This window comes from Colossoma macropomum, unplaced genomic scaffold, assembly GCF_904425465.1.
Source record: "Colossoma macropomum unplaced genomic scaffold, Colossoma_macropomum, whole genome shotgun sequence".
In the NCBI taxonomy this organism is placed as follows: Eukaryota; Metazoa; Chordata; class Actinopteri; order Characiformes; family Serrasalmidae; genus Colossoma; species Colossoma macropomum.
Genome location: NW_023494808.1, coordinates 17300354 through 17325902, shown reverse-complemented (window position 1 = coordinate 17325902; position 25549 = coordinate 17300354). Strand labels below are relative to the sequence as shown.

General features: G+C 38.4%; 1 protein-coding gene across 4 annotated transcripts in view; it reads right to left on the bottom strand.

The window, feature by feature from the left end:
• Nucleotides 1-25549, bottom strand: part of LOC118798223 (immunoglobulin-like domain-containing receptor 2) — a 46314-nt gene that overhangs the window by 15373 nt on the left and 5392 nt on the right. For 2 of the 4 annotated variants that reach the window (XM_036557607.1, XM_036557608.1), the window contains exons 2-4: nucleotides 23624-23956; nucleotides 13400-13519; nucleotides 3288-3344 (exon numbers count right to left, since the gene is read on the bottom strand). In XM_036557607.1, coding sequence (XP_036413500.1) covers nucleotides 3288-3344; nucleotides 13400-13519; nucleotides 23624-23956 — 510 coding nt within the window. The remainder of the gene's footprint in view (nucleotides 1-3287; nucleotides 3345-13399; nucleotides 13520-23623; nucleotides 23957-25549) is intronic. The other 2 variants (XM_036557610.1, XM_036557611.1) reach the window with 2 other exon arrangements.

The following is a 25549-nucleotide window of genomic DNA, read 5'->3' as shown; positions in this document are numbered from 1 at the left end:
CCACTTTTGGTTCCCTAAAGAACCTTTCAATTGATAGTTTGATGAAAAAAAGTTTTTGTAAATGAGATGTATAAGTGTGAAGAACATTTTAAATGTTTAAAGACCGTCTACATAATAATAAAAGTTACAGGAGGTTATAAAAGGCTATAAAATAAAAATGATATGATTTAGCAATTGAACACTTTACTTGAACGCTGCTACATAACACTGACATAACCATGTTATGTCACTTGTCATACTCTTTGTTGTGGGTTGTCATGACAGATTTTGTTCAGTAATATAGCAGTGTCATGACAATCTATTGAAAAAAAGACAATAAATTTGTTAATCATGGTTATCTGGTGCTAGCTTTCTTAAAGCAAGTGGGAAATGGACTAGAACTTTCAGTTCTATTGGTTCCTGTTTGGGTCAGCTCTTGTTTTTGAATGTGCAGTGGAAAAACAAACATTATAACATTTGTCATTACTATTAACGGTAACATGACACTGTTATGTTGCTGGATGCAATCTGTTGTAAGAACTCATGACAGCATATGATATGTTCCATGACGTGTTTACAGCATTGTTGTGTCAATCGTCCAAGCCAAGAACCATTTAGGAACCTTTATTAACATACTAATATAAAGTAATGTAAAGTTAAGAAGTGGCAGTTTGTAAACCCAACTAAGTGTAACTGTACTTACCTAGTCTTCTTATTAGCAAAGTACATTAGCTTATTAGTGTGAGAATCAGCTTGGTCATTTCTACTTGAGTGTGGTGTTTGGCCTGTGATAGTAACAATGAACAAAACATTACTAGAACATTGCAAAACAAGCTCTGATAACAGCTGCTCAGGTCAAAACCTAAAGAGAACATGTGGGAGATCACACTGAGAGCCATGATCTACTTGGTTCAGCATTATTGTGACAGTCACTGGAGATAAGAGAGTCCTCAGTAAGACCTAGTTTGGAAAGCTGACACAATGTTCTTGTAAGTGAATGAATGATGTCAGTGTGAGTAGTCAGAGAAATTCTCTCTACTGTATGAGTCAGTCAGAAGACACCCAGTGCTGTCAGTGCTAACGTTACGCATGGTCATACTGTTGAGGGAGCCGCACTGCGTAATCAGCTGTTTAATCATTAGTAATCTCCACCCTCATTACTTGCTAAGACCATCCTGATGATTTGCTTCCTTTTGGTGGAGTCAAACCCCTTCCACACGTCTCACTCCAATACTACTGTAAGCATGTTTGGAGGCCATCAAGCCAGAAAACATGAACATAATATAAATTTAAAGAACTACCTTTGGTAGAAACTAACTATTGGGTTAGTCTAACTGGATAATAAACACTGAGAACATTGTGTGTTTTGTGAACTCTTACTGGGTGTTCAGTCTTGCTGCTGGAGACGTATTCTCCCACAGAGCTCCGTGCTCAGAGGTTCTTTCAGACTCTGTTATGTCTAATCCTGCAAATCAAGGTCTCAAGTGTTGAAGAAAGCACTGCAGGACAACAGCTCTCCAAATGCAGGCCAACAGGGCTTTTTATAAAATTTTCCTTTAGCTTTACACTGTAAATTTTGAGTCTAATGTTGCTAACAAGTAACAGAAGTGTATGGCCCCCAGTTAGCATTGTTTTAACCACAGCTGACCTACATCAACACACAGAAACCTACAACCAGGGATCTGTGTATTCTACCTTAGTGAGTGAAAACAGTGAGTTTGTGAAGAGTTACTCAGACCTGATAAATTCACTGAAATATGTCGAAGGTCTATGCAAGCATAACCTAAACCCCGAGCTTCTTGTTTATTGTTGATTTCCTGTGATGCTTTCTGTGTACTATAAATGTGCTCTGTACCATCTGCGACCTTGAGTTGAGATAGTCAATGGTTCTTCAATATGAGAATGTATAACATTAGAAAGAATTAAAAAGCTAATTTACTTTCAAAAATGCTTTTCTACTATTTGAATTTTTACATTTGGAATAACTATTTGAAAATTCTAACTCATCTCTACCTGTAGAGTTGTTAAGTAATATCAAACAATGTATGTAAAAAATGTAAAGAAGTGCGGTTGTAGTAACTTTCTGGAAGCTTGAATTTTGTTTATAGTAACTAAAAAAAAAAACTAAAAACATAAAACCCTAAAAATGGTTAGTTACTGGACTGCTTTAAAATTCTTTATCGTAGTGTATATATATATATGTATATATATATATATATATATATATATATTTTGTTACTATAAACAAAATTCAAGCTTCCAGAAAGTTACTACAACCACACTTCTTTACATTTTTTACATACATTGTTTGATATTACTTAACAACTCTACAGGTAGAGATGAGTTAGAATTTTATATATATATAGTTAGAATTTTTTTTATATATATATATATATATATATATATATAGTATATAACAGTGGTATAATAATAAGTTAACAGAACAAGAATCTATGTCTTAAGTTCTGTTGACTCACTATTTGAAGATCTTCTTGTATTGTTCTTTATCTGGTGTCAAAATTAATACTTTTGTTAATTTTATGAACCAAAACCAACAGTAAATAATTTTTACACAATCATTCTTCAACATTTCTTTATATCTAAGAATGAAACAGGCTGTTGTAGTTACACTGCCTTTAAGACTGATATACGTAAATATATGTAACTCTGTTCGGATTGGCTGCATGTACATGTAATTCAAAAAGCAGTCCAGCCTGAAACACTCCTTATAACTTCAGTGTGAGTGGGCGGAGCTAAATTACTGTAGGCTGAACAGGTGGTTACATGTAAATGCATTGGTTTTCATAACATTGCAAAAACATTTAATTCAAAACAGCCTTTTTGAACCCATGGTTTCCTTATTTTCCCTACACAGACTGTATCAAGGGAGAGAATTTTACATTTTCATGTAATTGTGTATATCAAACTCTTTTATTTAGTCAGTTTTTTATTTACAATATGGGCCATTTCACCAACTCAGTGTGGTTTGAGTGAAGTGCCGGCTGATTTAGACACAGAGTTTGCAGATGGCTTCCATTACTTGTTATCTACACTAACCTTGTAGCTCCAGTACAAAACTAAAGAAGCAAACTTCAGACACCCAACATGTTTTGGTTGCTAGAATACATCTCAAAGGGAAAATATAATTTTGTAGCAAATTTGATTTTGATCATTTAAGATGGTTCATTAGTACTGAAAGAGTGCACTGAAAAGTGTGGTGTCTTGTTATTAGATCAGCAGTTATGGAGAAAGGAAGTGAGGTGATCAGTGAGGTGACACACTGAGACACAGGTTTGGGGAACCCGTACCTGGCATAATCTCCAAATCAAACTCAGGCAGGAGATCATCAGCCATACTTGTCTGACCTGGAGATAGAGAGAGCAAGAGAGAGAAAGAGAGAGAGAGGGAGAGAAAGAGAGAGAGGAGAAGGAGGTGCAAGGTGACAGAAAGAGGAAAAAGTGGGTAAATCAGCAAAAGAGGTGCGGGACATGATTTGAGAAGAACTGTGGCAGATAGTGGTGGCTGGTGCATGCAGCAAAGATATTCTAGAGTGAAAGGAAGAATCAGATGATCCACCTGTAGAAGAAGCAGCAACACAGGGTGTTATTATACAAATTCAGCCTCTACATGCGTGACTGTGTTATTAAAGATTCTTAACAATAGGTGGTCTTGGGCAGTTTTGCTATCATGATATTTTCCAAATACATCACTGTTTTAGATGATATTTAAGCTTGCATTAATAAAGTTCTCAGTACTGGTCTGCAGATGAGCAACACAATGATATCATATCATTATCTTAGAGATGTTCACAGTCACTTAATGCGAGTCTGAGTCCAATCTCAAGTCTTTAGTAGAATTTTAGCTTAGTCTTGTTATCAGCTGCAGGCACTGCATGGTACAAAAGTAAGCCAGTACTAAATACCTGTCAGGTTCAACATGGATTCAAATAACAGACTTTTCATTACAGAAAAACCTTCAGTCTGAAGGACAGAACTGAACTGCTTTACATAGTAAATGCAGTGTTTAAAGGAAAGAGAAAAAACAACTTGAACGTGTAAAACAGGCTAGCTACTGTAACAGCTAATCAAGATTAAGTTTTAGTACATTTTAAAGGATTGGGATCTCTAACTTAGAGAAACTTGAGCTAGGTTAGCTGACAACTTCGGCTAAATCAGCTAGTGCGCTAGCTAGCATACTTACTGCATATTAGCTATCCAAACCACATGCAAGCCAGCCGTTTGAAGTTGTTCTGGCTTTTTCTATCTTTTGTTCTATCCATCAGACTGAAAGTTTTTCCTGTAATGAAGGGCGCATTATTTGAAGCCGTGTCAAACTTGATGTCGCTACGAACTGTGGGAGAACAGCAATGTGTTATGCTAATGACTGCGCGTGATGGTAACAAAACTGTAGCAAAAGTTGCACACATAAGGTTGGAAACGAAAGCTTTTATTGTTTACCACACTAAGGCTGGCACTCCTACTTAAGCCTGGAAATGTATAAGTCAGTCTCAAGTCTGCAGTCTCTAAATGTACACCAACAAGGTGGGGGTACAAGGTAGGGGTTTCTAATAAAGTGGCCTGACACTGTATCTCTCTCTCTCTCTCTTTCTCTCTCTCTCTGTCTCTCTCTCTCTCTCTCTGTCTGTCTCCCTCTCTCTCTCTCTGTCCTCCCCCATATCTATGTCTGTCCATTAGCTGAACATCAGCAGACGGGCCAAAACTCCCAGCTGGAGGAGGAAGAACGTTTTATATCAACATTGTGTGGAAAAGATGTGTGTGCAGAGAAAAGTAGGTTGCATGAGGCTGATGGATGTGAGGGATTCATAAGATTGTTGAGAGCTTAGCCAGTGTCTTCTAAACTGATCTGCTCAGTCAATGCAGAAAGAATAGGCCAACTCCAGCTCTAGAATTATTACTGTCATTTTCTTATACTATTTGAATGTAAGACAACTACCACCACATATTTAAAGCTCTGGTATGTAAGTTTTGGGGATTTGGAGACCTCTCTGGTGGGAATGTGTAATTGCACATTATGTGTGGAAGAATGTTGTGTTACGTGGGTAGTGTTACGTGGGTAGTGTTACGTGGGTAGTGTTACGGACCCCTTCCCATAGTGGATAAGTCTAATGATTGTGAGTGCGTTGAAAGAGAACTCAAAGAGAACATCTGAGGATGTAAGTGAATGATTTGCTATTGTCATAATATGTTCAGTCATCAGTATAATGCTGATTTTGCATTTGAGACCTAAATATTGAGCCGGACCTTCTCTTTGAGCCTGTGCATATTATGTTTACTTTCTCCTGACTCAGTAATGTCACTTCTTTCATTTTTAACAAAAAAATTCTTACATAAAGGAGCTGAATTACACAAAGAATTACACAGATTTGCACTGGATTTATATTCTGTCTATAGTCTGTTTCAAAATAAGGTTTGAGTCTGCACTGCTGACTTTTGTCCCATTTGGTTAGATGTCAATAAATGACAAATTACAAAAATGGCAAAAATAAAAAGCTGCAATATAAGACTGTGCACAACAATAACTGAGCTCCTTTTCAGGTTCCTGGCTGGCACAACCATCTAAGCGTTGGCCCTATTGTAGGGAGGTTATGAGTTAAATCCCTAGCAATGCCACAGCCATCCACGGCTGGGAGTCCAAGAGAGCACAACTGGCCTCTCTCTCTGGGTGGGTAGAATGGGCCTCCCTCTCCCCTCGTCACTCAGCACGATGATAACTAACGGAGGTGTCTGTTAGCTGACATAAAAGAATTGTTAGTTAGCGTTGTCCTCCAAGTTTGTTAGTTTGTTCAGTGATGATGCATTAGCAACAATTTGAAAACATGGTAGTGCTTCATGTGTTTTGGAGGAAGCTATGAGTCCTGCTGTCAGGACAGACTGCACTGCTGCTTTAACCAAAGCCACTTTAACAAAGTTCCAGCAGACAGACAGGAAAGGGACTTAGATGTAGCCTACAGCCAGAAAGGCTTAATTCAGCCAGAGCCTGGAATTTGCTCTCTATGCTTGGCACCAGGATATAATTCCTATTAGCTTGACTGCACAGTATGTGTAAGAAATCGCTGTTCTGACACAAAGCTGTGTACTTGTTCTCAAGAACTTTTGTAGCCCCCTTACCCTGCTGGCTCTGACACTTTTGAGGCTTTTGAGATTTTTTTCAGGCTAAAAGATGAAAAGAACTTCAGTTTGAATATGTACTGGTAGCTGGGGTGGGTTATTTATGATGATATTTTAACGTTATCGTGATATGTCGCATGTATGGCCATAGAACCCTGGCTAACTGACCGTTTGCACAAGTCTGACAAGCCCTGCCTCCCTTAGTTACTGTTGCTACATCTGTCAAACTTTCTACTCAGGCCGCCTCAGAGCATCTGTAGCGCCTGTGCCAAAACACAAGAACATTCAGTAGCACAAAGGAAAATATATAATAACACAGAGAAGTACATTTTAAAATATTATTTATTATTATTCAAAAATAAACTGCACAATGCAGACATACATGTTTAAGAATGGATAATCGGGGGTCAGGAGTTATGACGCTGCTGCAGTTATGAACTCTCGACAGTCATTTGGCACTAGCTGCAGAGAAAGGGTCCACCGCAGCTAACTTGCCTAATCTTCGCACAAACCGTGTATTCTCCATACGACTGCACCAAACCATAACATTCGTACCGGAACGAATCCACGTACTGTCACATCCCAAGTTGTTAGAGATCATTGTGATTGGCTGAGAGGCATGTCACTACTTATTTTGCCAACGGTCAAATGTATGCTGGATAAAAATGTAGATTTAAACTTTTAAACCCGCATAGTAACAATGAGGTAATGCTGTAGCATTCTGTCTGCTCCAACTAGTTAGCAAATCTCTTAAAGATGAAATGTTGTGATATGTATTATTATGTATCATGAAAATGTTTTCAAGTACTGCGATTTTACCTTGCTGCCATATAATCCAGCTCTTAGGTTGGCTAAAAAGTCAGTTGAAGATTGAAGTCATTTTAGTGGCGTACACACAAGCCTATTAAGCCATATAGTCTAAACAGTTTTACAGCGGTCTCATGCACACTGTCCAGTGGTCATTACCAAAAGCCATAATTGTCCAGCAAACATACTTTATCAGCTCATCTGTAGCCTCTCCCAGCTTTAATTGTCACAAAGGGATTACTCAAATGCAAGAAAGGGGCTTTACATAAACAAACCAATGCAGAAAGTCTGTCTTCTCGAAATAACCGAGATCCTGTGAAGGAATTAGAGCCTTTTAATATTCTACAATAACTGACATATATTATTTGGCTCAGTTATGGTTATGTGCTTTTTATGGGATCTGGGTGTGGTTTGTTTTATGTTTTTATTATAATAATAAATAAATTTATTATAATACTACAGTAATAGTATTATAGGTTATATATGTATATGTTGAAGATTCTGTGTTTTTTGTTATTTTTGTTAACTTTTTTGTAAAATCTAATTCAGGGTACTTTTATTAGGATATTTTGTTGTATATGTACAGATGAGTGACAAATTAAAGGAAACACCTGAGTGAGTGGAGAAACATAACGAGCGCAGATGCTGTCAGACTCCTGTACTGCATGACACAAATAAGCACTTAGCATCCTACCACTATACATCTGTGGTGTGTATAGAAATGCTGAACAGGCCCAGTTGACCTTGACTTTGACGGCGAGCGGAAAAAAAAAGATCTAAATGACTGAAAGAGGGTTCATTATTGGGGCACGAATGGCAAGAGCTTCTGTCACAGAGACTGATCAACAGGCTAGAGTTTCAATAGGAAGAGTGTCTAAAGTGACATCTGCACTTAGATCTGTGGGAAAGACATCAGTAAATAAGGCTGGCAATTGTGGTCAAAAGTGCACATTCAATGAATGTGATACTTGTGCATTAGAGCGAAATGTAAGTAAAACTAAAGAGTAACTGTCCCTCAGGTGACTGAGAACGTCAGTGCAGGACTTGATCAGACTGTCAGCAAATCCAAAACTACACAGAGAGGGATATTATAGGAGGGTTGCAGTGAATAAACCCATAGTAGTGCAAATCCCCAAGCACTGCTCTACAGCAGTGGTTTCCAACCCTGGTCCTGGAGAGTTTAGTTCTAGCCTGTATCCAAAAAGCTGCCCTGCCCTATACTTAACTCTAAAACATTTGATCTAGCCAATCAAGGATTTGGCAAGAGGTTGGTTAGTTGGAGCAGGTGTGTCAAATTGTGGTTGGAACTAGGCTCTGCAGGAAGGTAGCTCTCCAAGACCAGGATTGGAGACCACTGGTCTACAGAGATTTGAAAAAATGATTTTGTCAAATGAGTCATCCTTCATCATATTCTGTACAAGTGGCAGAATTCATGTGTGGCATACACCAAGAGAACTCTACAGGCCTGAACGTTCGACCTTTACAGTGAAGGAGGTCTGGTGCTGTGGGGGGGCATTTTGCTGGCAAGGTGTGGGTCCACTAGTCCCCTTAGAAGGAAGGGTAACTGCAAATCAAGTTATTCTGACTATCCTATGATGAAACATTACTATTCTGATGGGAGGAGTCTCTTTCAGCGCCCATCCACAGGGCACAAGGGGTCACCAAATAGTTTGAGTATGAAAATGAAGTAAAATCACCAATGTTTAACACAGCATTCTCATTAGTTTTATTCTTCTAGTGCAGCTCCAGAGACTTAAAGTCTATGTCAAGGTGCACTGAAGTTGGTCTGACAGCTCGTAGTAGCCCAACACACTGCTAAGACACTTTGTTGTTTTGCCTTTAATTTGTCACCTATGTGCATATATATCTTTACACAAACATCTGATAAAACCGTAACTGGGAACACAAAACTCTAAATATTCTGTATGCCATAAAAATTCAAAATTCAATAACGGAACTTAAAAAAAAAGAAATAACCATGACTTTCTTTTCCAGTTTATTGTGCTCTCATTCACATTTGTACAATGGGCCTTCACGTCATCCTCCACTGCTGGACACAGAAAGCCCTTCTGTTGCCATGGGAGCACCTCCACAAGTGGGAGATGCTCAGCTATGAGGGCATTTGGCAGCCAATCAACATGCGTCGTCACGTGTATGACATCGCCTCAAAGCCTTTGTGACAGCATGAAGTGACGGCCATATTTAGACCCGTCTGTATACAAAACACGCCTGCCTATTAGACCCGATGATTTAAGCTGAAGATGACAAACCTGCCATTATCATTCTCCAGGAGCATATTACACCAACTCCATTCAGCACAGTAAATGTGCAGCCTTCCAAGAGAAAGTGCTCAAACTGTGCTCTGAAAATGCTATTTAGATACAGCTGACAAACAAAAAGCCACTGGTATAGACTGACAAGCTATGTGCTCACTGCGAGTGTCATACAGTACAAGCCTTTTCTTAGGCAAGTCCACACAAAGAAGCCTCTACAACTTCACCTTGCATCAAGAGCTAAGCTGAGAATGTGAAGGCTATGGAATGAACAAACTACAAAAAAATCTGCTTTTTATATCATATCTAACTCTTCAGCTTTGTGTTAGCGCCACACTGAAGAACCACTTCTGCTTTAAAGTAGTCACAAAAGAACATCTTCACTGTTAAAAGGGTTATCAGTTTAAGTAAGTAATGGTTGACATTGAGGTAAATCTGGGTTCTACTTCAAACGCTCAAACCCTAAACTTATTATTCCGTTATAAAGTAAAATTTCAGCATTTTAAACTTAATTTCTATCATGTTTAACTTAATCTTAATCTCTGCTTATGTTGAACACAGTTAAATACCACACTTGGGAATTAGGAAATTGGGAAAAGTGTTGTAATGAATGTGGCAATATACGACACAGAAGTGGCAGATTATGTTGAAATATGCTGGAGCATTCTTTTAACCTTAAGACTATTCTACAGTAACTAGAAGAAATTATTCAGTAACTTCTATGAAACTTATTTGTGAGTTATGAAGTTATGAGAGTGGGCGCACACACACACCCTTACAGTTTAAGGGGTTAACAAAATAAGTGGCCCACATGTTAAAATTCTCATATGGCCCACATGTCTCAAAACAGATCTGCACCATTTCTGGCAAACATTGCCAATGCTGACATGAGCTACATGATGATCATTTATGTTTTAAACAGAGATTAACAGGACTGTGGGGGAGCATTTACATTCAGATCTTGGCCATATCTGTCACGATACACTGTAAAAATCCAATCTAAAATATTTTAGCTTTTGTGACATTTTATTTGTTTTTTCAACAAAGAGGAATTCCAGGTTAAAATGCTAATTTTAGTTAATTCAACACAATCTGCCTCAGTACTAGGAACACTAGACTACTACATAGTAGTATGTAGTAGTCTTTTTCACACTGTAGTAAATATTCTAGACATTTTGTAAATAGAAGCACCTGTATACCAGTCTCCCAAATGTATCACAAGTGACTTAACCATTCTGCTAGAGAGCCAATTACAAAGACAAAAACTAATCTATCCTTAATTACTTGACTGTAAAAATGCTTTTAACGCTAGTGGAGCTTCAGTGGGTGCTGTGTCTGCTGAGTACCCATGACCAACTAAACAGAGAAGCCTCAAGAATATATTACTATTACTTGTAATATTGTAACATGTATTTTTCTGGCCATTTTCTATATGTTGCAGTCAGGAAAGCTGACATGTCTCACTCCTCATTCCACTGCTGAATATGTAGGTTGAATTGTCTGTTTCAATGGAATCTCGCAGCTCGTTTTCAAGTGCTAATCAGAACACAGCTGACACACAACCATAGCCTGATAAGAAGAAACAGGCTACAATTAGCTAACATTTAACTTTACACACTGAGATACACTGCTGCAGGTTTCTGGTGATTTTATTTTAAAAAGATGCAGATAACTTGAAGTGAGGTGTGCAGCAGGATGAGTGAACCCAGACACGGCGTCTTCAGGGGCGCTTTAAGCTGCTCGGGCCCTATGGGTGTAGTTAAAATCCATAAAATCAGTATAACTCAACAAGACACAACTGAGTTCCCTTCCGAATGATGTGTACAAATTACACCGGCAGGAAAGAGGTAGTCACTTGGCTAACAATCAGCAGAACCAATGCCTAACGTGACCATGCACCAAACAACACACTGTATATAGTTTTTGTAGGCCTACATAGAAAAGGCTGGTCAGGGAATGCTGTTTTTCATACAGTTCAACAGCACACAAAAATGTGCTTTCACTTTTGATGTAAGTAGTAATTAGTATTTCAGTAGTATTTTGTATGAATTACTACTGAAATGAATTGGGCTTCTGCAATGTTGTATTTTTTGTTATTAATGCAGGCAGGTTACTTAGATTTCTCTTTAATAACACACAATATCAGAGTCTGGACTTGTTGCATGTCCAGTCAGAGGCACATTATTTTAATATACTTCTCTCTTCTTATATTGTCATCAAAATATTCATCAGCTTTATCTGATTTTATGTCCATATAGTGCAGCCCTAGTGCAAACCAATGAACTATATAATAGAACTGATTCTCTATGAGTGTTTTTTTACTTAGAAAACAAAGCAGTTTAAACTAATGCAAAAAGATTCATACAAACTATTGCCTGTTTGAAGTAGGTTGTGTTGGAAATCCAACAGCCTTGACTTGCACAACTGACTGACCAGTATGACTGAAACCTTCCACAGCCACGAAACAAAAGCATAAAGTACAGTTCACATCAAAAGATTAGTGGCTATGAAGTTCTGAAATAAATCACTCTGTTGAGTCTTTAGATGCGTAGCACAGTGGTCTCCCAGTGAGACCTTTGTGAAGCTGCTCCCATAATTCACTGGGGCTGTGAAAGACAGAGGTGCCTCTCGACCCTCCTCCTGCCTACAGCTGTTGTGTAATGGCCAGACAGAAACTGTGTGAGGGGAATACAACATGATAATGGGCCTCTTTGTAAAGTCAGTTGATGTGAGAAAATCCCATAAGGATGAGAAGCTAAAGAGGTGTCTTCTCAAATGCTCTGTCTATTTGTTTCCTAACACAGAATCTGTTATTGCTGTCGAACTTCAAAGCCTACTCTGAAATCACGAATACAGTGAAAACAGAGGACCAACATTGTAACCACATTGAAAAAAGTCAGTAGGGAAGCCTCAGTGCATTCTATGCCTTCAGAGAAAGCCTAAAGGTTTCTGTGAAATAAAAAAATAAATTGGAAAAAAAAATTGTGGAAAAAAATGTACTTAATATCATTAATCATTTAATATTTAATCATCAAAGCAGTTGTATTTGAACTTTGCAAGTATTGTAGTACTACAATTATTTCATTGTTAAGTTACGCTGTCTTTTCTAAGCTTTGAATGTCCATCAAATAAGGTTAATGGGAATCGCAGGTAGCTTAGCACTAACACACTACTGGAATCCTGTAGGGGCGCTATCAAAAATTAGCATTAACGTAGAGGTGTTTTTTTTTTTTTTACTTTTTCAACTCCTTGAGACCACCGGTGGTTCCAAAATGCATGTCATATTCTTCATAACTTTCATATTTCATAAGCTACATTCAAAAGGTGGGTGTCATATGAGAGCTGTAACTGTCTTCTTTCCAGTCAAATAGATGGGTAATGTCATTTTAAACCCTTATAATAAAAGAAGCTGAACTCACAATTTTTTTTGTCTACTGAAAGTTGACCCATTTTTCCACAAATCTGGGCTATAAACCATAAACAGATGGCGTCTCCTCAGTGATCTGCTCTGTAAAAATTATTTTTATTAAAAAATACAAAGAGCGTCTAAGGTTTTTGGCTTTCAGCACTAAATTGTAAGCATATAGCAATATGTGTATGATCATAAAATACATGTTCTGTTAATTTGAGGTGAACTCAAAAACAAAAAATAAATAAATAAATAAAATAAAAATTTACATTTATTTCATGCAGTTACTGAATAATTTGCCTTACGATTTAGTCATGTAAATTTACAAACCAAAATATACCCTGGTGAAGTTTTGACATTTACTCCCCAAACTGAAGGACTAGCTAACAGTCAAAATAATTCATTGGATTATTGAAATGTGTAGATTTGAAATGTGTAATTTCCACATGAATAAAATCAATCACAAATATTGCTAAAATTAAGTAAACTGAAAGACAAACTGTGTTGTAATGCATTTTATTCATGTAGAAATTACATTCATATTTGAATCTAATACATCACTTTTTTCAGCTATATTCGAGCTATAGAAGATTTCAACACTACATGTCTTCCCAAACTTGCTGTTGATTGTTTTCATCTTTTTTGTCACTGATGAAGAGGAAATTGTAACTACAGCCAAAGTTTGCATCCTAAGCACATACTTGGCATGCTTTCCCTTCCTGTGTTAGCAAATTCGTTTTCAGGCCTGAGAGGCTCTATTTCCTGTACATGGTGGCCGACTGTTTCTGCGTAATGTTGCTCACCTAGAACCAGGAGCTCCACTTGAGCTTCGTTTTGGCCTTCCAGGTCATCTGCGATCACCACCTTACACAGGTAAACTCCACTGTCCCCCCACTGCAGCTCTCCAATGCGTAAGTCAGCTTCTGGACGCAGACAGAAACAATACATATCAAATTTAAACTAGTAAAACAGATTTTCTGTTGTCAATAAAAGCTCAATAATAATAATAATAATAAGGTTAATTGTCAAAGCCAAAAAAGAAAATCTATATTCTTCAGAATTAAATTGAACGTTTATTATTAAAGGGAAACCATTCCACTTTTTTTAAGTTTCTGCATAATTGAACTGTTAAGATGCAAACAGTTATTCAGAGTGGTTTGATGTGAAATGCTTTGTTCTAGAGAAACCAGACAGGTGATAGGAACCAGACGTCTGATGCTTTTAACGCCTCTAAAAGCTCCCTCACAAGGGCCGCCAGAAACCTGGGTACAGGCTGGCATTTGACCCAGCACTTTTCAAAGTATTGGGGCGACGACCCACCACTTTTTGACTGAGTTCAGGACGCTTACACAAAAAACTAAATCACCGCTCTCCCTAAACTGCACGGAGCGCTGACCTATAGACATGAAACCAAACAAATTAACTGGACCAATCAGAGTCTCCATTTCAGCTGGGAGGCCGAGGATTTCTCAAACAGTAAAGCCTTCCAGATTTCACAATCAGCCAGAGAGGCCGCGGCTCACTAATCCAGTAAAAAACTTTTTCTACGATACACAAATTAATGCACTAGGCCACAGTTTGGTACTACAGTATGTGAATTTACTAAATGTCAGTGTGAATATTTCTTATTGCTATCACACTCAGCAATGGCGCTTGCACAGCACACCTGTGGTGCGGAAATATCAAACCTCTTTTTTTAGTTCGGCCTGTTTTGCTGTGTGAACACTCCACCTATACTCGTGTCCACACAGAATCATTGTCCGACAAAATTGTAGGTCTCAGCCCTGCTTTAGTTTGCTGCTGGCGGGAATGCATTTTTGCAATGATCCACACCAAACAAGAGAATTCATCACCAGAATGTGCTTTTTTCTGTACACATCTGCACTGTACTGTCTGCCTTTTTAACATTTTACTCTTTTCAGATACTCATACTGTTCTTAGAGCACAAGCTGCTGTTAATAACCTCAGAAAGGAGTAACATTATAGTTAAGAAGCGCATTTTATTTCAGCACAGATATCATATGGTACATATTTTTGGTCAAGCATCAGCAACCTGTTTGGTTAATTTCAAATTGGTAAACCATCCATAAAGAAGCAGATATAGAAGTAAGGTTTATTATTATTGCTTTGGCTGTGATTCACGTAGACAATAAGCACCTCTATTTTCTGTTTTTCTATATTCATGGTGGTGAATGTGACAGCAACAGAGCACTTGCATCCCTGCAAAACGTTTGACCAATAAACAAACAGCCACATGTACACTTTGGCACACATTAGCGGTTGCAGTGGGAAACCAACCGAACCAAATAAAAAACACATTACAACCTTAAATGGTGCAGCAGTGAGGCACAGGAACATAGCTGCTGCACCATTTAAGGTGGAACGGAAAATTCGAAAAAGAAGCTGACAAAAAAACTCAACTTCAGCTTCGTACATTCACCATCATTTTGCTGTCTTTTCTGCCAACTTTGTTCAGCTCGGTCGTTTTGGTTTCTGTTGTTGTCTAAATTCAAACTAGTGGTTGTTTTTAGTTGGCTGAGATAGTTTTTATTTTAATCTTGTGAACTCTATGTTCCCAAAAATCATCAAAAATTATCTTCAAATATAAAGTAACTAAGTTCAGTAGGACTTTTAAAATTATTTTTCATGTGAAGTTGCACTACTCTTTGCGTATACCAGTATGCCTGTCATGGGCTATCTGTGTACCACAGAAAATAATAAATAAACAGCCATACACTGCTAATGTGCTGTCAACAGAAGGTTATAGTACTGTTAGCATTATTCAGTGTTTTGGCCTAAAATTAGCTGAAGAATGCAGACTGACTTGTTTAGAAGATTAGGACTGTTGACTGGACTCAACTTGAGACTCGCCTGTACTGACTCAGGACTCGACGACTGTCTGACTTGGACTGAGTAAAGACTTGAGACCTCTCTTTGTTACTTGCAACTTTTGTCTGTACCTCTGCTGATAAGTTTCTCTACAGTGAATCATTTCACACCAAACCACTCTGACTCACTTTGTTGAGCAATAGATGGAATTCCCTTTTAAGTGTATGAGTTTTTTCATTACTCTTAAATGAGTATGAACACAGGGTTAGGGTAGTAATGTATACACTACAAGCCAAACTACAATTTTGGAAGCAACATTAACTTTATAAAAAAAATGAACATCAATAAAACTGTCATTTTTAAAAGAAATAATGGACAGTTATAAGTTTATTACCATAAAATTAAAAAGTTTGCTTAAATGTCTGCAGCACTAGTGCACAGCTAATTAACTCCTTTGTTTTGCTCCTGGTGAAGGTATAATAATATCATGTATAATATACCACTGTGTGATTGAGCCCCCTAGCCATCACCAACTGACAAAACTATCATGGGTTTTTAGGGGTGCCACTTTCAAAAAAGTGCACAAAAAAGAGCTTAAATACAGACTGCAGGTCGCTGCTTACTCTGACATACCGAGGTTCCTCTTAATCTATATCTGCTGCATCTTTCTCCAGTAATCTGTTTCAAAACAGCATATTATATTACAGGGTACCACCTGCTGAAGCTGAACATAAACATGCTTTCTGGCCAGTAACTTGAAAGCTGACTTTGCTGGTTTGGTAGTTTTTGGCTACAGGTAACATCACACGTCATAAAACAGCTAAACAGCTTAACCATGTGAAGTGGCCTAAAGGCTACTGTTACTGTAGCTATGCATTTTTTTCTTTTTTCTTTTAATAATCGAGGTAATCACAATGTAAAGATTACAGACTGTAGTCCATCTGTTTCTCTGCATACTTTGTTAGCCTCCTTTTACCCTGTTCTTCAATGGTCAGGACCCCCACAGGACCCCCACAGAGCAGGTACTATTTGGGTGGTGAATCATTCTCAGCACTGCAGTGACACTGATGTGGTGGTGTGTTAGTGTGTGTTGTGCTGGTCTGAGTGGATCAGATACAGCAGTGCTGCTGGAGTTTTTAAACACCTCAGTGTCACTGCTGGACTGAGAATAGTCCACCAACCTAAAATATCCAGCCAACAGCGTGCTGTGGGCAGCGTCCTGTGACCACTGATGAATGACCAGAGGATGACTAACACACACTGCGCAGATGAGCAATTGTCTCTAACTTTACATCTGGACCAACAATGTAGGAGTGTCTAATAGAGTGGACAGTGAGTGGACGCAGTGTTTAAAAACTCCAGCTGCACTTCTCTGTCTGATCCAACTATGTTCTGTTATTGTAGAACTACAAAGTGCACCTATATAGTAAATGGACCCTGATAAAATGGACAAACAGCATATATACAAGGAGGTGTACCTAATGGTCAGTGTACATGTGAATGCAAATCCGAGCCATTTCATAAGATTAAGATCTTTTCCATGTCACTCTCTCAAAAAGATGTGTTACTCCAGATGAGAAATAATGTGGAAGTATTGGGGGAGTTTGGAATGTGTCAGTAATGACTGGTAAAACGTAAGCAGGGGAGCAGGAGGGCTCAGATCCTCCCTCAGGCTGGTAGACGTGCAGTGAGTAAACAGACCTATATCAGGAACAGGAAATGGTCAACACAATGGAAGGCCCTTCCTGTAAGGAGCAACAGTGTAAACCGACTGCCAGACGCAGACTGAGTGAATGCCGATGTGGAAGCACTAGAGAACAGAGCTAGATTACATATTATAATAAGGGGTCAGGAGTCACATTAGATAGTAATGCAAAGAGACCACTCACTGCTACACGACCAGAACTGAAACAGAGACTTTGTCTAAAAGTTATTATACTGAATCCGAAAGGATGCAATAAAATGGTTCATTGTCTTGCTGAATAACTGACAGAGGACGTTTCAGGCCACCCACTCACTTTTCTGATCCAAGAATGGACACAGATCAACCCCACACACACCAGCCAAAAAGATTACAAAAAATGAGTAATTTCTTTTTTTTTTTAACTTCACACATCACACAAATAAACTATTTTAAGGGCCTGCACATTATAGAAAACATATTTCCCTCACTTTTTTTAAATAAAGGAGTTTGAAGTAATATGTAAACATAATGTTTCAGCCCAAATGTGGACGCTAAGCTGCAAAAACAGCCCATTTTGAATTGATTGCTTCTGATGTCACAAGAACCAACTCATTTACATATCTCCACATATTCACCCTAGAGCAGTTTAGCTCCACCCATTCACAATGAAGTTATACGCAGTGTTTCAGTTTTGAGTGCTTTCTGAATGAAGCACAATGCATCTCAGTCGGAGCTCACGTATATCAGTCTTAAAGGCACAGTAACAAAAACAGCCTGTTTAATCTTAAGGGATAAAGAGAGGCTGGAAAATGGTCATGTAAAATTAAATGATGACCGTTTTTGGTACACTGTTAACATTCTGAAACTTTAACAATCTTCACATATCACTTCAAACTCCTTTATTTTAAAAAAATGAGAAAAATTCATTTTTCCATGATACGGGCCCTTGAAGACAAGCAGAATACAGAATATTTTGGAGAAACACTATCCATCCATCACCAGGAGCTGCAATCTACTTGACAGTGCTTAATAAAAATACAATGACTGCTGTTTACAGGCTCTCTCACAGGCGGTAGACAGATGGATATCTATTGTCTCATTGCTGAAGTCCAGGATCACCCGGTATTATATACAAAAAAAGAAGTCTAGGGAATCGTTTATCTGGGTGCGTTTTTTATTCCTGTTTTTCAAATACTGTTATAAGAAATACAAAAAACAAAAAATTTACAATGTGAACTTCCCCAATATATTTCAGCCCTCTCGTTATACCTCCTATGTAACCTGAAGGTGTCTGTCCTTTCCAAATTCCAGAACCTAGAGATCCCTAACTCATGCTATAAGGGATCAGGGTGGTTTGACAAACTGCTGTCCTCAGGAGGACCCTGGCACTGACTCACAGTGTTTGAACATAGCTGTGAGTTCACCAGAGGAACCGCCGCCCATTAACATCCTCCATACAAAAGACTAAACAGAAAGAGAGAGAGAGTAAGAGAGAAAGAGAAAGAGAGAGAGAGAGAGAGAGAGAGAGAGAGAGAGAGAGACTTTGGCAGAAACTATAAACCCTCTTTGCTACTATGTAATATGCCTTCTTTATCTGCATACACACAGTGTGAAAGTGAGATTTAATGCAGCGTAAATCAAGCAGCACAATTTAAAATGCTAAGCACACTTGCAGTGCTGTCTGAAACGGATTCAACGCAATTCCTCTCCAACATGCCGCGATGACCACTGCAATGCAATCAGCGGTTGGTTTGTGTGTGTGTGTGTACTGTAGCCCCCACAAATAGGTTAAAGGGCCCATTAGGTTTGGGTGGTGACCACATTTTTCATACCTTCAGACCATCTCTAAATATTACCACAGTATTAGCAGGTTGAGAGGGGGTGTTTGTTGTGAAAGCAACTTAAAAGCATTCACATCACTTTTGTGCCATTACATCCTGCTATTTTAACACTGAAAACAAACAAAACTCAAAATTCAGTTTCCTTACACGGTCACCAAGTAAATGAATGCAGTGCACAATTTTCAATCCATCATTCAATAATTATCAAACCATCTATCTAACACCAGTTGCTAAAAAAGTGCTACTAACTAGGATAGAACAGCTGGTTAGCATTAGCTTGGCTAGCATGATAACAGCTCTGCTCGCCACAGAACAGGTTCAATTCTGGCTAACCAAAGCTACAGTGACACTGAAGTTTAGATGATATTGACTCAAATCTGAAGGAGCAATGTTGAGCAACTACTGTTGTAGCGATAGAAAGCCAGGCAAAAAACCTGTGCTGTGGTATTTGTATCCGTAGCCTGGTAGCTAACCTAATGTTAGCTTAGCAATCAGGCTACAGACCCAAACAGTGCCACTCTCCACAGTACAGGTCCGATTCTAAACAGCTGGTACTCTGCTGAAACAAGTGTAGATGACAAAATCGCATGTCTTCGAGAGCAAAGTCAAGCGACTGGTGACAACGCCAAAATCAAACCTGTTCAGTGGCGTTTATAGCTGCAGCATGTTTACTAACCTACGTTAGCCTAGATAGCAGGCCAAAGGTGCCACACACCTCAGTACAAGCTGAATGTCGTTAAACGTATAAATATTTAGAAAATAAAGACAAATTGGTGAGAACGCAAAGTCCAGTGACTGATGTCAGAATAATAGCCAAAATCAAACGTGTTTTGTGGTGCATTCGTTCATAGCTTTAGACATCAATGTCTAAGTGTATTTTTTTATTTTTTTCCCTGAGGTTCACTTATGATGTTTGTGCAGGTTTATGTACCAAAAACAATCACAATTATTTTTACACAATAATTTTCTAACTCTCTTTATTCCTTAGAATAAAACAGGCTGTTTTTGTAACTGTGCTAAATGATCTCTGTTCTGATTGGCTGTATTGTCGCTCAGTCAAAAAGCAGTCCAGGCTGAAACAGTCTTTATAACTTCAACTTTATAACTGGGCGGGGCTAAACTACTATAGGCTGAATAGGCAGATATATGTAAATGCGATGGACTCAACATCACAAAAACAATGAATGAACAAGCTGTTTCTGCAGCATAGTTTTCATATATGAACCGTAATGACTGGGGAAACTTTAACCATGTTTACATACTACATCAAGCTCTTATTTAAAAAAAGCAAGGAAAACTGGGGTTTCTATGATACGGGCCCTTTAAAAACCAAGCTCCTATTTGCACTTTCAAAATAACACATTCATTTTAATTACAAAATCACTGGTGGGGCTCTTTCTCAATTGAGAATGTTAGAAATGATAAATATGCAACCAACCACTTTAACCACCACCATGACCTCGTGTTCCATCTCTTGTTTACTCCACTCAGCCTAAAGCATGTTCAGGGTAAGTCATATGTTCTCAATTGGGCTAATCCTGAATGACTGACTTTTGAACCTCCCTCAGGGGGAGCTCCACTCTGCTCTCAAAAAAGCACAATGAACTTGAGATAACTCCAAAAACACTCATGGCTCAGAGGGATTGTTTTAGATGGGATGTGAGTGTCAGCACTGTTTTAGAGAGATGAGTGTGTTACGCTTGTACTGGTGTGAATAAGCTAACAGGTCTTCATACAGATATTACACCCTTGATGGCTGTACATGGTGAACATGAAAAACAACTCATTTTTAACAGGTGGTAGTGACTCAAAAGCAAAAGCTGTGGACCAAATCTTATACTGTCTAGTGATTAATCTCACGAGGCATTCGGCACTAAGCATACTGAACACCCTTCCGTGCACTATATTCAGCACTAACAAAGAAAACCAGAGATGCAAGTAGGAGTCAATATTGCCTATAACCACATTTTTGCCACACAAATGTAGATTTTTGGCCCTAGTGAACACTTGCTTTGGAGATTTTTTAGAGCTTAAAATAATGTTAAATAAATCATTATTAAAATAATTAATTGTGATTAATCACATTCTTTTGTGAAGTTAATCGTGATTAATTGCATGACTTATTGGCTCAAATTTGACCTTTTTTTGACCGTTTTCATCACTAAAGTCCAGTGAGAGGAACAGTGGCTAGATGCTGTAACTCCTCCGTGTCTAAGGGGAACTACAGCTTTCTGAAATTAATGATATTCCTGTACATACAGTGTACAAACAGCTTGGTTTCAGGGTGGAACTACAGCTGGTTTGACGTAGGAAAACTAGGAACTAAAAATTTAGGCAATAATAATTTATTGCATTAACACGCTAACTTTCTCCTTTACAAATCACTAGACCAGTTCAATTTTCACTCATTTAAATATCCAGCATTAAAAACAAAACAGCATCTAGCAACTTTCACCCTCCCACATGAGATCCAGATAATTCTGGCCTCAAATTCCTAATTTTGGCCATGTGATTCATTGGCTTGCTTGTCCAGTGCAAATTTTTATATCTGTCTACTCCTACGTGCAAGTGCTGTAACTCGCTCCACTTTATGGGATACTATGACTTTAGCAGTTTCAAATCAGTAGTGATGTATTCATCACACTGGTCAGACGGTCCATTAAGCTGTCTAAGCTTGGTTAACAATAAGTTAACCAAGAGATGGTGACATCACTCACAGTGACTGAAAGATAGTCCTGCTAATTCACATGAGCTCATTCTGACCAGCAACAGTGGCTTTCATTCATAGTTATCCACACTGTCTAACACTATCAAAACAAACGCATCAACAGCATTACATTCTGAGACTCTGGCTTTGTCTCCTTTAACACCTTTAAACCGCTAGATGAGCTACGACATGTGCACGTCCACACTGGCTGCGGTAAAATATGTAACGCAAAACTGGAGCTTCTGTGTGCTCACGTTTTCTATCGTTATATAAAAGAAGCACAGTGCTGCCTTTACTGTCGGATGCACTGCAATGTCTTTCACAGTTCACTCTGGTAAGCACTTATTATCGACTAAGTTTATAACAGTAACAATAAAATGCTAAAGCTCTGCAACCAATGATGATGTGCAAAATCGATGAATCAGTTCCTTATGGCTTTGAGAAATCAATTAATCAGGAAAAGAAAAACTGCAGCTAGTAGTCTGTCAGTAACCACAATGACTAAATATTCCAAATACAAGGAATAATTCCTGTTTTGCCCAATGCTCTAACACCCTAAACCCTATAACATCATATCTGCATTTGATTTTTTTTTGCACAAGCAGGAAGCCAAAACAGTATGTTTTGAAAGTATGCTTTCAAAAATATAGATGAGCAGATCTGTAAGCATAACATGCAGTTTTTACCTTTTCGCTACAGTTTACTGTGTTTCACTCACCACGCTGAGCCTTTATCATTTTCTGTCAGGAATGTGTTTCTCTCACGCATGATATCCGCGCTGCTGTTAAAGGCGAGCTCAGTCTTACAGATCTTTTCATCTCATCTATTTAGATGAGAAGTGTTTTGCTGTTTTCACTTGTTGTGTATAACAGTGCACTGTTGTCTCTGCCATCTGTGTTTTCCCATTATTCAGTCAAGTGATGGGAGTGCGAATGTTATCAAGCCCACTAATCAAAAACAAGATTCACTGCCAATGATTTTTTTGTCGTTGATGTCAAATAGTTTTTGACCAATGTTTCAGCCTTAGCATTGCATTTATTGTACTCCAAAAGAGCTGAATGTTTAGCTAATGCTGGGTTACTGTGCAAAAATGTCAGCATTTTATTCATTTTACTGCATTTACAACTATATACAAGAAAAAAAAGCCCATGTTTCCATGTAATAGTAATCTAGGTAGATCATTCCTATATTTTAGAAACATTTATGTATCGGTATCAGCAGATATGTAAATGAAAAATATCGCCCCAGAATTCCCGTCACATTGCATCTCCAATAAAAACACACTTTCAGCTTTGTTATATCATCTTTACATCAAATAAATGCGACAATAGCTTTGAAAGACCACATTTGAAAGATCACACTAATGGAGAAGAGAGGATTCAATGGCAGAAACAGCTGCTTTTTTTGAACTGGACTTGGTTATTAATCTTAAGACTTGAAAGACTATGAATCTATTACATTTTAAAGCTATGAAACTAATATGTAAGCTATAAGGAAGTTATGAGAGTGAAGAACCTGAATCCATAAAAAGGTCCCCGAGAGTTTAACCCCTTAAAATCCCAGGCTTTTTACATACTAAGACTTATTATTCAGTAAATACAGGGACTTGAAGGCAAACTGGCTGAGCTGTTCTTAGGTTATAGAAGTGTGTAATAAGACACAGTCCCTGGCCATTTAAGAGCTTAAGGGGTAAATCTTTGGAAATATTATGAGTGATTAACAACATTCTACTATCATTTATTCATCGCCACTGTGTATCACCCTTCTATCATAAGTTCTGCTGATGAGCAGAAGAGCAACAGCCTTTTCAACTAGGATGGAGAAAACCCCTAGAATTCACAATCAAGCTGATTACTCATTCTACTCATTTTATGTCATTAGCTTACACTAGCACTAGTGTAAGCAATTGTATTAGTATTACAGCGAGTTAGTAACAACAAAATTAGCAGTAATAGCGTTATATTACTGTTGACGATAGAGATGTCTCGGCCTTTGTAGTACTCAGCCAGGGTGACGGAGGATCCTTGCCCGGAGGCGACGATGCGAACCGTTCGACTGTTGTCGGCACAGTCCAGGTTGGAGATGGCACCCGGTTCAGAGCCCCTCAGCCCCGCGTTCTCAGGGAAGCTGAAGGCATCTCGGGTGCGGTCCCGGCAGTAGGACTTGTACCACCACTGCACCACGGGCGCCTGAGTGGAGACGCTGGAATACTGGCAGGGCAGAAGCACAGACTGGAAAAGCAAGGCGAACCTGCGCTCATCCCGCACTGTCACCTGCACCGCCTCGCACCACAACACCCCTGAGACACAGAACAAGAGAGAAAGAGATTAAGACAAGAGAGAAAAGCCAAGCGGGCTCCAGAATGCAGAAACTGAGATTGCAAGTTTGATCTCCAGTGATGCCACAGCCATCCGTGCCCGGGAATCCAGAAGAGAACATGTGCTGGTAATAAAGTCCTCCTATTAGGACAACCATGTAGAAAATAACAAGGGAAAGCAGCTAAAGATTTGGGAGAGATTTTGAGATGGACCCTAACAAAGAAGGGGCCTCAGAAGCAAAGAAAGCGAAGGAATGTGAGTTGAACCTTAATCTTTGTCAAATAAAAGAACATAATAGAAGTGTAGTACAGTAAAGGTTTACTGTCACCTTTAATTTGGTCACAGAAGTGATTAATATAGTAAGAAAGAACGGCATTGCGAATGTCTCACAGCCAGCATAGCTCAACAGTCATTGAGCTCAACAGATGTATTTCTAGAACATCTTATCTATGCAATAAATGTGGTATTAATGTTGGATATGACATCACCCAGCATGTCTAAAAGTCCAGCTATGTTATGTGTGGAAAAACTTGTGTCTTGCTTTAGTATGTAATAAATGAATGACCTTTTTTTAACTCTGTGGTAAATTAGTTTTTATTGTCACTTGGGGCTGTTGCCACGGTAACCCAATTAACTATCACTGGGCACAAGACTACTCAGTGCAATGCTAGCCAACATGGGTATCTGTCAGACGAAACAGAATAGGGAGTTAGTGTTCTCCTCCAAGCATGCTGAGCTGTAACAATGCGTTAGCAGCAACTTAAAAGGATGATGCTACCAAGCTGGAGGGGTGAAGGGCTTGGTAGCTTCATGTGTGATGGGGAGACCTAACTAACTGGCAAGTGACTAAACTGGTGAGAAACTTGAGTAAAAATAAAACAAATTTAAAACATTAAAAAAATCTAAAAACAAAGGAAAAGAAAAGAAAATGAAAAGAGATGTTCTGAAATTGAAATTTGAAAATCAATTAAATAGGGGATGTACAGTCATATGCAAATGTTTGGGAACCCCTGGTCCAATGACACGTTTTATTGACATTTTTACATGAAAATACGTTTACACAACCTCTACAGAAAACAAACTCACATTTTAATGCATACTCACTGTTTATTTGCAGAATTAGCACATTGGAAGAAAAAAACAATAAAACATAAAATGTGGCCTGTGGCAAAGTTATGGCACATTTTACATTTTATGTTTTTTTCCAATATGTTAAACAGAAATTGTGCCATATTTAAGTTCCCTGTAGATGACTGTTAACTTTCTTTCAGTTAGAAAATCAACAACATGTAATTTGACCATGGGGTGTTCAAACCTTTGCATAAAACTGTGCGCAACAGGTCAAAAGTTTGAAGCAATTTCAACTTTGACTTGAAAATGTTACTTTTTTTTTTCACAGAGTTACTCACTGACCATAATCACTGTTACTGTCTCTTTCTGGCCTTTAATGATCCTCCTCACCTCTCTTACTCACTGTCTGATAAAGCTATAGAACCTCTACTTTACCGCTCTGCTCCTCAGCCTCCCCTCTGTTATCATTAGCCGGAGGACGATGATGCAGCAAATTACAGCAC